We start from the raw sequence: 13,595 nt of genomic DNA on the forward strand, positions 1-13,595 counted from the left end.
ATGACAAAATATCTCAATTTAATCCATTTTAAATTCAGGCTGTAACACAACAAAATGTGGAACAAGTCAAGTAGTGTGAATACTTTCTGAAGACACTGTATGTGGGGAAACAATTAAGAAAGTAATAGTAATATACCGGGGAACAGATCGTTGCTTTAGAATACAGTTTTAAGGCCCCAGAAGTACACTGAAACTATGGTAAAACTATAAAGAAAGTAATAGTAATTTACATAACAATGACTTAAGTAGAGTGCTGAAATAACTAGGTAAAGACTGGAAAGTAATAGGAAAAAAACAGCAAAACAACACAGCAACGACAAAGTAACTACCCAGCTACAGTACAAGCAAAGACCCAAAAGGTACATTGAGGTTGTACTGTAGTTCCTCAAATGTATAATTCCTAATAAGTATAAACGGTGCTGCTAAGAAGAGGGAAATGGCCTAAAATACTTAACTTTGCTTATTAGCCTCTATTATGGATAACATTTTTTTCTACATAACAACCAGGAAATTTCATCTAACTTTTTATCAGTATTTAGCAGCTACATACTAACTATTAAAGGATTATTACTGCGTTCTTACCTGTTCGTTGCCATCTTATTTTCCTGTTGTTTCCTATTACTTTCCGGACGTTACCCTGTTATTTCAACACTATAAATTAAAGTGCAACCCAGTTATTTTGTTGACTAACCTTCTGCTCATCCACAAAGGTTTGCAATTCAGAGAGAAAAACATCTGTTAGTTGGATAACTGCAGAGACAAAAAACAAACATTTCTTAATTTTTTTGTTCATTATTCCAACATTCTCCCCTTGAAAAAACGAACCAATAAGTAATCAAATCAAAGACTAACCAAATGTAACCGCTTTAATTCTGCCTTGAGAGTTCATGAAGTAAATAGATACATATTTGCATGCCACACAGTTAAGTATGCTTATATCAATTGTATGAAGTCACCGGTATGCTTACATGTTTTGAAATGTTTGAACTTCTGGTGTCCACATTGTACCTGTAAGAAATAAGAACAATAAATCATCACCTGATAATGGGTTGAATCCACCAAAAATACAAAATACAAATTAACACTTACATATGTACATTCCATATTTAGGTTGCTATCGGAACGAATACATTCAAGCAGCATATTAAAAACTGGGTTGATGTTGTCAATTACATTGGCAAGTGAATATTTGCCAGGGCAAATATTTAATTAGAAATCAGATTATTTGACATGGGGGAGATGTGGGAAGCAAAATTGATTTTTCTGCCAGCTAGTTAGCTAGCACGCTGCTAGCGGAGAAGCCTACAGCCAACTGGCAGGCACAAAACAAGGTAATGTAAAATAAACCTAAACTTTCATTACATGAAGCTATTTTTAAAATATGCAGTTGGTTTTCATTGAAATTAGCGAACAGTGATGATGTTTTAAAAATTATGTAATTGTCAACGAGAGTTACTGCTAGTCTTATAAGGAGTTGTGGTCAGTCTCAGCGACGCTGACACCAACTCCTTGTGAGACTGTCGTAATATGGACACCGTACATGTAGGTTTTTTAAAACTATTTTTACTAGAAGACAAGGTGCTATCAATTGGTGATTTGAGACTAAAAACAACGAGGAGTGGCAGGTAGCCTAGTGGTTAGAGCGTTGGGCCAGGAACCAAAAGGTTGCTGGATCGAATCCCCGCGCTGACAAGGTAAAAATCTGCCCTTGAACAAGTCAGTTCACTGTAGGCCATCACTGTAAATAAGAATTGGTTCTTAACTGATTTGCCTAGTTAAATAAAAAAAAACACTTGTTTCAGTAAATCTGGGAGAAACCCAAAACTAAATTTATATCAATGATAATATACTAGTTACTAGTTACACTATATATACAAAAGTATGTCACTTAAAATGACTAGATTTGGCACACAGCCATGCAATCTCCAGAGGAAAAGAAATGTCAGTAGAATGGCCTTACTGAAGAGCTCAGTGACTTTCAATGTGGCACTGTCATTACCAACAAGTCAGTTTGTCAAATTTCTGCCCTGCTACGGCTGCCCCAGTCAACTGTAAGTGCTGTTATTGTGAAGTGGTAGGCCACACAAGCTCACAGAATGGGACCGAGTGCTAAAGCACATAAAATTTATAAAATATGTCCTCGGTTGCAACACTCACTACCGTGTTCCAAATTGCCTCTAGAAGAAACGCCAGCACAATAACTATTTGTCGGGAACTTCATGGGTTTCCATGGCCGAGCAGCTGCACACAAGCCTAAGATCACCATGCGCAATGCCAAGCGTCGGGTGGAGTGGTGTAAAGCTCACCGCCATTGGATTATGGAGCAGTGGAAATGCGTTCTGTGGAGTGATGAATCATGGTTCACTATCTGGCAGTCCGACAGACAAATTTCGGTTTGGCGGATGCCAGGAGAACGCTATGCATAATGCCAATTGTCAATTTTGGTGGAGGAGGAATAATGGTCTGGGGATGTTTTTCATGGTTCGAGCTAGGATCCTTAGTTCCAGTGAAGGGAAATCTTAACGCTACAGCATACAATGACATTCTAGACAATTCTGTGCTTCCAACTTCATAGCAACAGTTTGGGGAAGGCCCTTTCCTGTTTCAGCATGACAATGCCCCTGTGCACAAAGCAAGATCCATATAGAAATGTTTTGTCGAGATCGGTGTGGAAGAACTTGACTGGCATGCACAGAGCCTTGACCTCAACCTCATCAAACACCTTTGGGATGATTTGGATCGCTGATTGCGACCCAGGCCTAATTGCCCAACATCAGTGCCCGACCTCACTAATGCTCTTGTGGCTGGCTTAATGGAAGCAAGTCCCCGCAGCAATGTTCCAACATCTAGTGGAAAGCCTTCCCAGAAGAGTGGAGGCTGTTATGCCAGCAAACGGAGGACCAACTCCATATTAATGCCCATGATTTTGGAATGAGATGTTCAATGAGCAGATGTCCACATACTTGTGGTCATGTAGTGTAGTGTTAAAGTAAAATTAAAGTAGTGTTACAGTAAAATTCCAGACTGTTAGTTAAACCACAAACAAATTTGAATATTTGCCTAATGTCAGTTTGTGACAAAACAAGCATTGTACAGTATAAACCGCTGTGAAATATACAGTATTTCTATAACCAAAAATATTGTGTTTTCAGCTGTTTGAAGCTGGTGTACAAAACCGAAACTTAAGAATGGGAAGCATAGAAATAGCGCACATAGAACATATCTACCACTTCTTAGACCTTCTTTCAATGAGAATGACAGCTCTATAATTAACATTTCCATGTGAATTTGAAAGTATTCAGACTGCTTGACTTTTTTTCACATTTTGTTACGTAAATAGCCTTATTCTAAATAAAAACAATTTTTTAATCCCTCGTAAATTGACACACAATACCCTATAATGACAAAGTAAAAACAGCTTCTTAGAAATGTTTGTACAAAACTGAAATACCTTATTTGCACAATTATTCAGACTATTTGCTATGAGACTCGAAATTGAGCTCAGGTGCATCCTGTTTCCATTGATCATCCTTGAGACGCATCTACAACAAAAGGCACACACCTGTCTATATAAGGTCCCACAGTTGACAGTGCATGTCAGTGCAACAATCAAGCCATTCTCCATAGAGCTCAGATACAGGATTGTGTCGAGGCACAGATCTGGGGAAGAGTACCCAAAAATGTATGCAGCATTGAAGGTCCCCAAGAACACAGTGGCCTCCTTCATTCTTAAATGGAAGGAGTTTCCCAAAGGCACCTAAATGAGTCAGACCATGAGAAACAATATGCTCTGGTCTGATGAAACCAAGATCTTTGGCCTGAAAGCCAAGCATCACGTCTGGAGGAAACCTGGCACCAAACCCTATAGTGAAGCATGGGGGTGGCAGCATAATGCTGTGGGGATGTTTCTCAGTGGCAGGGATTGGGAGACTAGTCAGGATCAAGGGAAAGATGAATTAAGCAAAATACAGAGAGATCCTTGATGAAAACCTGCTCCAGAACACTTCAGGACCTCAGACTTGGGTGAAGGTTCACCTTTCAACAGGACAACGACCCCAAGCACACAGCCAAGACGATGCAGGAGTGGCTTTGGGACAAGTCTCTGAATGTCCTTGAGTGGCCCAGCCATAGCCCGGACTTGAACCCATTAGAAAACCTCTGGAGAGACCTGACAATAACTGTGCAGCGACGCTCCCCATCCAACCTGGCAGAGCTGGAGAGGAGAATAATGGGAGAAACTGGTGTGCCAATCTTGTAGCGTCATACTCAAGAAGACTTGAGGCTGTAATCACTGCCAAAGGTGCTTCAACAAAGTACTGAGTAAAGCCTCTGAATACTTATGTAAATATGATTCATATATATTTTTTTAATGTAAATTTGCAAAAAAAATCAGTTTTTGCTTTGTCATTATGGTTATTGTGTGTAGATTTATGAGGTAAAAAACAATTTAATCAATTTAGAATAAGGCTGTAACGTAACAAAATGTGGGAAATGTTAAGGGGTCTGAATACTTTCCGAATGCACTGTATTGCAGCTTTAATGTGCTGCATCATAAGTTAAACCATAAACATATATTAATGCACTTCATCATTCAGTACAGGCAGCCTCAACCAGGGTTTGGAATAGGGAACAGAACAGAAAACCATCAAATAAACAGAACCAGAACAGACAACGAATGTGATCTATACTGCTGTCATGACTCTCTCTCCTTGGTGAGGAACAAAGGTGCCAGATCAGCGTGGCAGTCAGTAGCCACGCCCCAGTGAGCTCAGAGTTCGTGCCAGTATGACGGAACGCCCCCTTTAGCCAGAGTGCTTAAAAGACCGGCATGATAGACAGCATGAGCTGAACATTACGAAATGGTTGGAACCTATGAAAACCAGACCAAGACGTGCTGGTTTGCTTCTGGCATGTAAAGTGGTCGGAAGCTGATGTAACAATGTGCTGGGTTTGTTGTCCGAGTCAGACGCAGGACACAGGTTCGAGAAAAACACAACAAGTCTTTCCTCAAAATATGAATACAAAAAAACAGAATATCTTCAACAAGGAAACATCCCGTAAAGAGAAAACCCTCCAACACACACAGTAACCCAAAACAATCACGGACAAAACAGAAAGGTAGACGAGAGGTTAAATAAGGAACATAATAAAGGGAATAGAAATCAGGTGTGCGTAATCAAGACAAAACAAAAGGAAAAAAGGAAACACGGATCGGTGATGACTAGAAAGACGGTGACGTCGACCACCGACCTCAGCCGAAGTCGTGACAGTACCACCCCCCCCTTGACGCGCGGAGCCGACACCGGCCTCGGGGACGACCCGGAGGACAGGACGCAGGGCGTTCCGGACGGAGACGGTGAAACTCCTGTATTAAAGATGGGTCTAGGATGTCCTCCGCCGGAACCCAGCATCGCTCCTCCGGGCCGCACCCCTCCCACTCCACGAGATACTGAAGGCCCCTCACCCGACGCCTTGAGTCCATGAATGCTCGTACGGTGTATGCCGGGGCCCCCTCGATGTCCAGAGGGGGTGGAGGAACCTCCTGCACCTCAGACTGCTGGAGTGGACCAGCCACCACCGGCCTGAGGAGAGACAGGTGGGAACAGGCTACCTAAGTATGGTTCTCAATCAGAGACAACGATTGACAGCTGCCTCTGATTGGGACCCATTCCAGGCGAAACACATAGAAATACAACACAGAACAAAACACAGAATGAAAAACATAGAATTCCCACCCCAACTCACGCCCTGACCAAACCAAAAGAGAGACATTAAAAAGGACCTAAGGTCAGGACGTGACAGCAATAATCTGAGACGGCACTCAGAAAATAAATAAAATTATCCGCCATGTTGGAGTCAACAGAAACCAGAAATCACATTATAAATATTCCCTTACCTTTGATGATCTTCATCAGAATGCACTCCCAGGAATCCTAGTTCCACAATAAATGCTTGATTTGTTCGATAATGTCCATTATTTATGTCCAAGTAGCTACTTTTGTTAGGGCTTAGGTATACAAATACAAACGCTCATGCAGGTCCATCTGAACATCGGACGAAAACTTCAAAAAGTTATATTACAGGTCGAAGAAACTTGTCAAACTAAATATAGAATCAATCTTCAGGGTGTTGTTATCATAAAGTGGGTGTTGTTCAATAAAGTTCCAACCGGAGAATTCCTTGGAACGCAGGTCGCTATCATGTGAATTGCGCGTGACCAGGACCTGGTTCTCTGCCAGTAACCTGACTCATTCAGCTCTTATTCAGCACCACAACACAGTAGAAGCCTCATTCAAGTTTCTAAAGATAGTTGACATCTAGAGTGGAAGCCCTAGGAAGTGCAACTTCATCCATATCCCACTGTGAATTCAATAAGGGCTGGGTTGAATTTCTCACTTCCTGTTTGGATTTCTTCTCAGATTTTTGCCTGCCATATGAGTTCTGTTATACTCACAGACATCATTCAAACAGTTTTAGAAACTTCGGAGTGTTTTCTATCCAATATTAATAATAATATGCATATATTAGCAACTGGGACTGAGGAGCAGGCCGTCTACTCTGGGCACCTCTGGACACCAGCTACTCAATACTGCCCCTGCAGCCATAAGAACTTTGTTAAGGGCTCGTGAGTAAGCATTTGAAATCAAATCAAATTTCATTTGTCACATGCACTGAATACAACAGGTGTAGACCTTACAGTGAAATGCTTATTTAACCTGTCTAGGACTGGCCAACAGCCAATGAAATTGCATGGCGCCAAATACAAATCAACAGAAATCTCATAAATCACATTTCTCAAACATACAAGTATTTTACACCATTTAAAATATAAAATTCTCGTTAATCCTGCCACAGTGTCTGATTTCAAAAATGCTTTACAGCGAAAGCTCCACAAATGATTATGTTAGGTCACCACCAACTCACAGAAAAGCCTCCCCAGATTCTCCTTCACCCAAATCCAGACAGCAGATGTTCTGAAAGAGCTGCAAAACCTGGACCCGTACAAATCAGCTGGGCTAGACAATCTGGACCCTCTCTTTCTAAAACTATCCGCCGCCATTGATGCAACCCCTATTACCAGCCTGTTCAACCTCTCTTTCGTATATCGTCCGAGATCCCTAAAGATTGGAAAGCTGCCACGGTCATCCCCCTCTTCAAAGAGGGTAACACCCTAGACCCAAACTGTTAAAGACCTATATCCATCCCGCCCTGCCTATCTAAAGTCTTCGAAAGCCAAGTTAATAATCAGATCACTGACCATTTCGAATCCCACCGTACCTTCTCCGCTGTGCAATCCGGCTTCGAGCCGGTCACGGGTGCACCTCAGCCACGCTCAAGGTACTAAACGATATCATAACGGCCATCGATAAAAGACAGTACTTTGCAGCCGTCTTCATCGACCTGGCCAAGGCTTTTGACTCTGTCAATCACCGTATTCTTATCGGCAGACTCAATATCCTTGGTTTTTCTAATGACTGCCTCGCCTGGTTCACCAACTACTTTGCAGACAGAGATCAGTGTTTAAAATCGGAGGGCATGTTGTCCGAACCTCTGGCAGTCTCTATGGGGGTACCACAGGGTTCAATTCTCGGGCCAACTCTTTTCTCTGTATATATCAATGATGCGCTCTTGCTGCGGGCGATTCCCTGATCCACCTCTACGCAGACGACACCCTTCCTTGGACACTGTGCTAACTAACCTCCTAACAAGCTTCAATGCCATAAAACACTCCTTCCGTGGCCTCCAACTGCTCTTAAACAATAGTAAAACCAAATGCATGCTTTTCAACCGTTCGCTGCCCGCATCCGCCCACCCGACTAGCGTCACCACCCTGGACAGTTCCGACCTAGAATATGTGGACAACTATAAATACCTAGGTGTCTGGCTAGACTGTAAACTCTCCTTCCAGACTCATATTAAACATCTCCAATCAAAAATCAAATCTAGAATCGTCTTTCTATTTCGCAACAAAGCCTCCTTCACTCATGTCGTCAAACTTACCCTCGTAAAACTGACTGACTATCTTACCGATCCTCGACTTCGGCAATGTCATCTACAAAATAGCTTCCAACACTCTACTCAGCAAATGGATGCAGTCTATCACAGTACCATCTGTTTTGTTACCAAATCACCTTATACCACTCAGCACTGTGACCTGTATGCTCTAGTCGGCTAGCACCTCTCTACATATTCGTCGCCAGACCCACTGGCTCCAGGTCATCTATAATTCTATGCCAGGTAAAGCTCCGCCTAATCTCAGTTCACTGGTCACGATAACAACACCCACCCACACATTCCAGCAGGTATATCTCACTGATCATCCCCAAAGCCAACACCTCATTTGGCCGCCTTTCCTTCCAGTTCTCTGCTGCCAGTGACTGGAACGAATTGCAAAAATCGCTAAAGTTGGAGACTTTTATTTCCATCACCAACTTTAAACATCAACTATCTGAGCAGCTAACCGATCGCTGCAGCTGTACATAGTCCATCTGTAAATAGCCCATCCAATCTACCTCATCCCCATACTGTTTTTATTTTATTTACTTTTCTGCTCTTTTGCACACCAGTATCTCTACTTGCACATCATCATCTGCTCATTTATCACTCCAGTGTTAATCTGCTAAATTGTAACTATTCGCTCCTATGGCCTATTTATTGCCTACCTCCTCATGCCTTTTGCACACACTGTATATAGACTTTCTTTTTGGAGTAAAGGTGGTCTAGAATTGTTTTCCCTCTGGTTGAACATGTAACATTCTGATAGAAATTAGGTAAAACTGACTTAAGTTTCCCTGCATTGAAGTCCCAGGCCACTTGGAGCGCCGTCTCTGGATGAGCATTTTCCTGTTTGCTTATGGCGGTATACAGCTCATTGAGTGCGGTTTTACTGCCAGCATCGGTCTGTGGTGGTGTGTAGACAGCTACAAAAAAATACAGATGAAAACTCTCTAGGTGGATAGTGTGGTCTACAGCGTATCATGAGATACTCTACCTCAGGCAAGCAAAGCCTCAAGACTAGATATCGTGCACCAGCTGTTGTTTACATATATGCATAGGCCCTCGCACCGTGTCTTACCAGAGGCTAGTGTTCTATCCTGCTCATAGAGTGTATAACCCGCCAGCTGTGTGTTCTTAATGTCGTCATTCAGCCACGACTCGGTGAAACATAAGATATTACAGGTTTGAATGTCCCGTTGGTAGGATATATGTGCTTTCAGTTCATCCCATTTATTTTTCCAGTGATTGAACATTAGCTAGCAGGACGGATGGCAAAGGCAGATTAGCCACTCGTCGCCTGATCCTCACAAGGCACCCTGATCTTTTTCCTGTGAAATCTCTGTTTCCTTCTCCAGCGAATGATGGGGATCCGGGCCGGGTCAGGTGTCTGTAGTACATCCCTCCCGTCCTATTCATTGAAGAAAAACTCTTTGTCTAATCTGAGTTGAGTAATCGCAGTTCTGATTTCCAGAAGCTATTTTCAGTCATAAGAGATGGTAGCAGCAACATGATGTAAAAAACAAGTTATGAACAACGTGAAAAAACAAACAAAGTAGCATGGTTGGTTAAGAGCCAATAAGACGGCAGCCATACCCTCCGGCGCCATTATGGACAATCACTGTTTGCATTCGGAGCATGTGATTAATACAATTTGATTTGATTTGATACATAACTCACACAGAACAGATAAACATAATGTTTAATAAATAAGCAGCGTGTATATGGATATGAAGGAGGAGACAAGAATGACAAAGACAAATATATGGAGATGGAGTGAATGGTAATGAATTCCAAAAGAGGATCGACTGTATGGACTGAAGTCCCCCATGCCCCCCCCACCCCCCTCCACCCACGGGGAAAATTTGACACATTTTTCCTCAAGGCTACCTCGTCATCCCCATGGAGTTCTCTTAAGTGCCAACATGCCGAGTTCCTTTGAAAGGGCTTTTGTTCATGTTCGACAAAAGGAAATCCACTTGCTGTTAAGCTGAACATAATGTACAATATTGTGTTTTCTTCTTTACCGCCAGGCCTCTCTCTCACTCCCTTTCTATCTGGACCCTCTCATTCCTGTCCAAGTGCTTTTGAAGTTAAACCTTGGAAGATGGTGCTCTACCTTGTGCTAAATAGAAACAGTGACCTTGCCAACACCTGGGTCCTTTGGATCGATTTGCCCTTTTGAAGGAGCTCTTCAATAAGACAGAGGAGCCAAACGTTTTCTTGACTGTAATTAACAAGATGAGGTCCTCCGGGACTCCACGGTATAGTCTAAATTAAATACAAAAGCCATTTAAAGGGCAGCTAAATCGGGTACTTTGATAGTTGATTTTATTGATGGTGTACATAGTGTTGATAAGTAGGCAATTCCCTGCACGCTTCAAGACATACACCTCTATTAAATTGGATTCCCAGGAGAAATGACTGCCATGTTCAGTGAGTGACAAAGCCCTTGGATGAGATGCAGGTCAGAGAGCCAATTGCTGTCCTAATAGGATATTGCAAAGCCCTATGGACCCACCAGGTCCAGGGACGATATACAGTTGAAGTCGGAAGTTTACATACACCTTAGCCAAATATATTTAAACTCAGTTTCACAATTCCTGACATTTAATCCTAGTAAACATTCCCTGCCTTAGGTCAGATAGTATCACCACTTTATTTTAAGAATGTGGAATGTCAGAATAATAGTAGAGAAGAATGGGAAGAACTCCAATACCTTGACTTTGTTGTCCTTAAGCCATTTTGTGTCACGGTCGTCCTCCTCTTCATCTGAAGAGGAGAGGCGAGAAGGATCGGAGGACCAAAATGCGGCGTGATATGTGTTCATCATGAATTTTAATAAAGAAAATACTGAACACTGAAACACTATACAAAACCAGTAAACAAAATAACAACCGTGAAGCTAATGCGAGCTGCGCTGAAACAAGCCATCAACATCACCCACAAACAAACAGTGCAACCCAGGCTACCTAAGTATGATTCTCAATCAGAGACAACTAATGACACCTGCCTCTGATTGAGAACCATCCTAGGCCGAAACATAGAAATACCCAAATTATAGAAAAACAAACATAGACTGCCCACCCCAACTCACGCCCTGACCATACTAAATAATGACAAAACAAAGGAAATAAAGGTCAGAACGTGACATTTTGCCACAACTTTGGAATTATTCTTGGGGTCATTGTCCATTTGGAAGACCCATTGCGACCAAGCCTGAACTTCCTGACTGATGTCTTGATGTTGCTTCAATATATCCACATAATTTTCCTTAATCATGATGCAATCTATTTTGTGAAGTGCACCAGTCGCTCCTGCAGCAAAGCACCCCCACACCATGATGCTGCCAGCCCAGTGCTTCACGGTTGGGATGGTGTTCTTTGGCTTGCAAAGCCTCCCCCTTTTTCCTCCAAACATAACAATGGTCATTATGGCCAAACAGTTCTATTTTTGTTTCATCAGGCCAGAGGACATTTCTCCAAAAGTAAGATCTTTGTCCCCGTGTGCAATTGCAAACCATAGTCTGTCTTATTATGGCGGTTTTTGACCAGTGGCTTCTTCCTTGCTGAGCGGCCTTTCAGGCTATGTTGATATAGGACTAGTTTTACTCTGGATATAGATACGTTTGTACCGGTTTCCTCCAGCATCTCACAAGGTCCTTTGCTGTTGTTCTGGGATTGATTTGCACTTTTCGAACCAAAGTACGTTCATCTCTAGGAGACACAACGCGTCCCCTTCCTGAGCGGTATGACGGCTGCATGGTCCCATGGTGTTTATACTTGCGTACTATTGTTTGTACAGATGAACGTGGTACCTTCAGACGTTTGGAACTATAGTTTGTTAACAAGAAATTTGTGGAGTTGTTGAAAAACGAGTTTTAATGATTACATCCTAAGTGTATGTAAACTTCTGACTTCAACTGTAGGTAGTGTAAAATGGTGAGAAAGATTGAGTTGTCAAAATGACACTGTCAAACACAAAGTCACGTATAAAGAGAAAGATGTGTTAATGTTACAATGAATGCCTTCACTCTTTAACTCCTTGATTCCCACCGTATCCCCGGTGCACTTTGGACTTCTAACCCTTTTACATTGTATGTTTGAGCTACAGACTTCTGTACCATTGGATTAGTCTATTTCTTATGCATCTGCATAGATACTAACCGCTAGTCTGTCTGATAAATGAGGGCTGAACTTGATCCCGAAGGGTTCCAGGGCAGGGTCTTCTCACAAAAAAACTTCTGTAGACTCTGACATACACGTATATTACATGTAATCTGTTTTGTTCTATGACACTCACAAGCCACACAAGAGTAGTTAGGAGGTAAGGAGCTTCTACATAGATCATAGGAAATTCCAGGACATAGTGTCTATAATACTGAAATAAGCTCATATAGTTGCTGTCACGAATTCCAAACTCACAAAGTTATCACTGACTTGTTGGATATTCATTTCCTTTCCCACTGAGCAAACCATTTCTGTACTAAATGTATTTTTATAAGGTCTTTGCTTGGCAGACCCCGGCAGATCTGAATGCAACTGTTTTGCGTTTTACTTGTAGCCTTGGTTGATCTGAAAAGGAAATGGTAAAACATTTCATTGTGATGCTAAAGATAATGGCTGGACATGCAAAAGTAGTGAAGAAATGCAGAGGTAGTGAAAAAAACGCAGATTTGCTGGGGTCCTCGGGCCTGATGAGGTTTTAACAAAAGGGCTCATAAAGGATGATGTTGCTGTCCCTCTAGGAGAACCCTTTTGGTTCTAGGGTAGTTTCTTTTTTCTAAGGGCTTGGCTTGGTCCTGTGAAAATGTAAGATATCATTCAAAAGTATTTAGCAAAAGAAAGCTAGGGGCTAATGTGTATCATGAGGGAAAGTAGAGGGGCTCTCCTGAAGACCAAGAAAGCTATAGCAACCACATTATCAAAATCTACCAAAATGGCAGAGAGCAGAGCTCCCCACCATCAAACAATAAGCTTTCTACAGTATCTCTAAACTCCAGAGCCTTTCTCACTTTTATTATTATCTCCCTCCCTACTCTCCCTCTTTAATGAATCATCCATCTCTCTTGATACATCACTTTTAATCGGAATTCCCCCTTACTCGCGTACTATAAATCCCATCTCCGGCAATGTAAAATTTAATGCAGAGCCTGGCTTCAGTGGTATCAAATAAAATTACCGCACAGTAGGATAAGCCTGGAACTGATGGCAAAATTAGATTTAGCGCCATGAGGAGCGATAGACTCGCCCAAAAATTGGATAGCCCTCATTTACATGGCAGACCACAGACAAACGTGGGGTAGTTCTTTGTAATTGAGACAAAGGACCGGCATTAAACACATTGTGATGTCCTGAGAGATGGGGCATGAATTACCACGAATTACCACATTGTTACAAAGAAAATCCTAACGAAAGGGAAACATTATTGTTTTCTGTTATGCGCATTTGCTAGCTGGGAGGCAAATGGTCCTATTCAGAGGGCGAATATACAAAACCTTAATTGCAGGCACGGATCAACGCATAGGCATACCTGGGCTGGGCTGACAGGAAACCCAGAAAAAGTGATAGCGGCTAGGGGCCCATGGAATGGGTTATTAT

At 42.1% G+C, this 13,595-nt stretch overlaps 1 protein-coding gene across 1 annotated transcript in view; it reads right to left on the reverse strand.

The window, feature by feature from the left end:
* Nucleotides 1–13,595, reverse strand: part of LOC112267566 (copine-9) — a 193,635-nt gene that overhangs the window by 101,299 nt on the left and 78,741 nt on the right. Inside the window, exon 6 of the mRNA XM_042305298.1 lies at nucleotides 969–1,008. Coding sequence (XP_042161232.1) covers nucleotides 969–1,008 — 40 coding nt within the window. The remainder of the gene's footprint in view (nucleotides 1–968; nucleotides 1,009–13,595) is intronic.

The sequence above is a fragment of the Oncorhynchus tshawytscha genome, linkage group LG02 (assembly GCF_018296145.1).
Source record: "Oncorhynchus tshawytscha isolate Ot180627B linkage group LG02, Otsh_v2.0, whole genome shotgun sequence".
Lineage (NCBI taxonomy): Eukaryota > Metazoa > Chordata > Actinopteri > Salmoniformes > Salmonidae > Oncorhynchus > Oncorhynchus tshawytscha.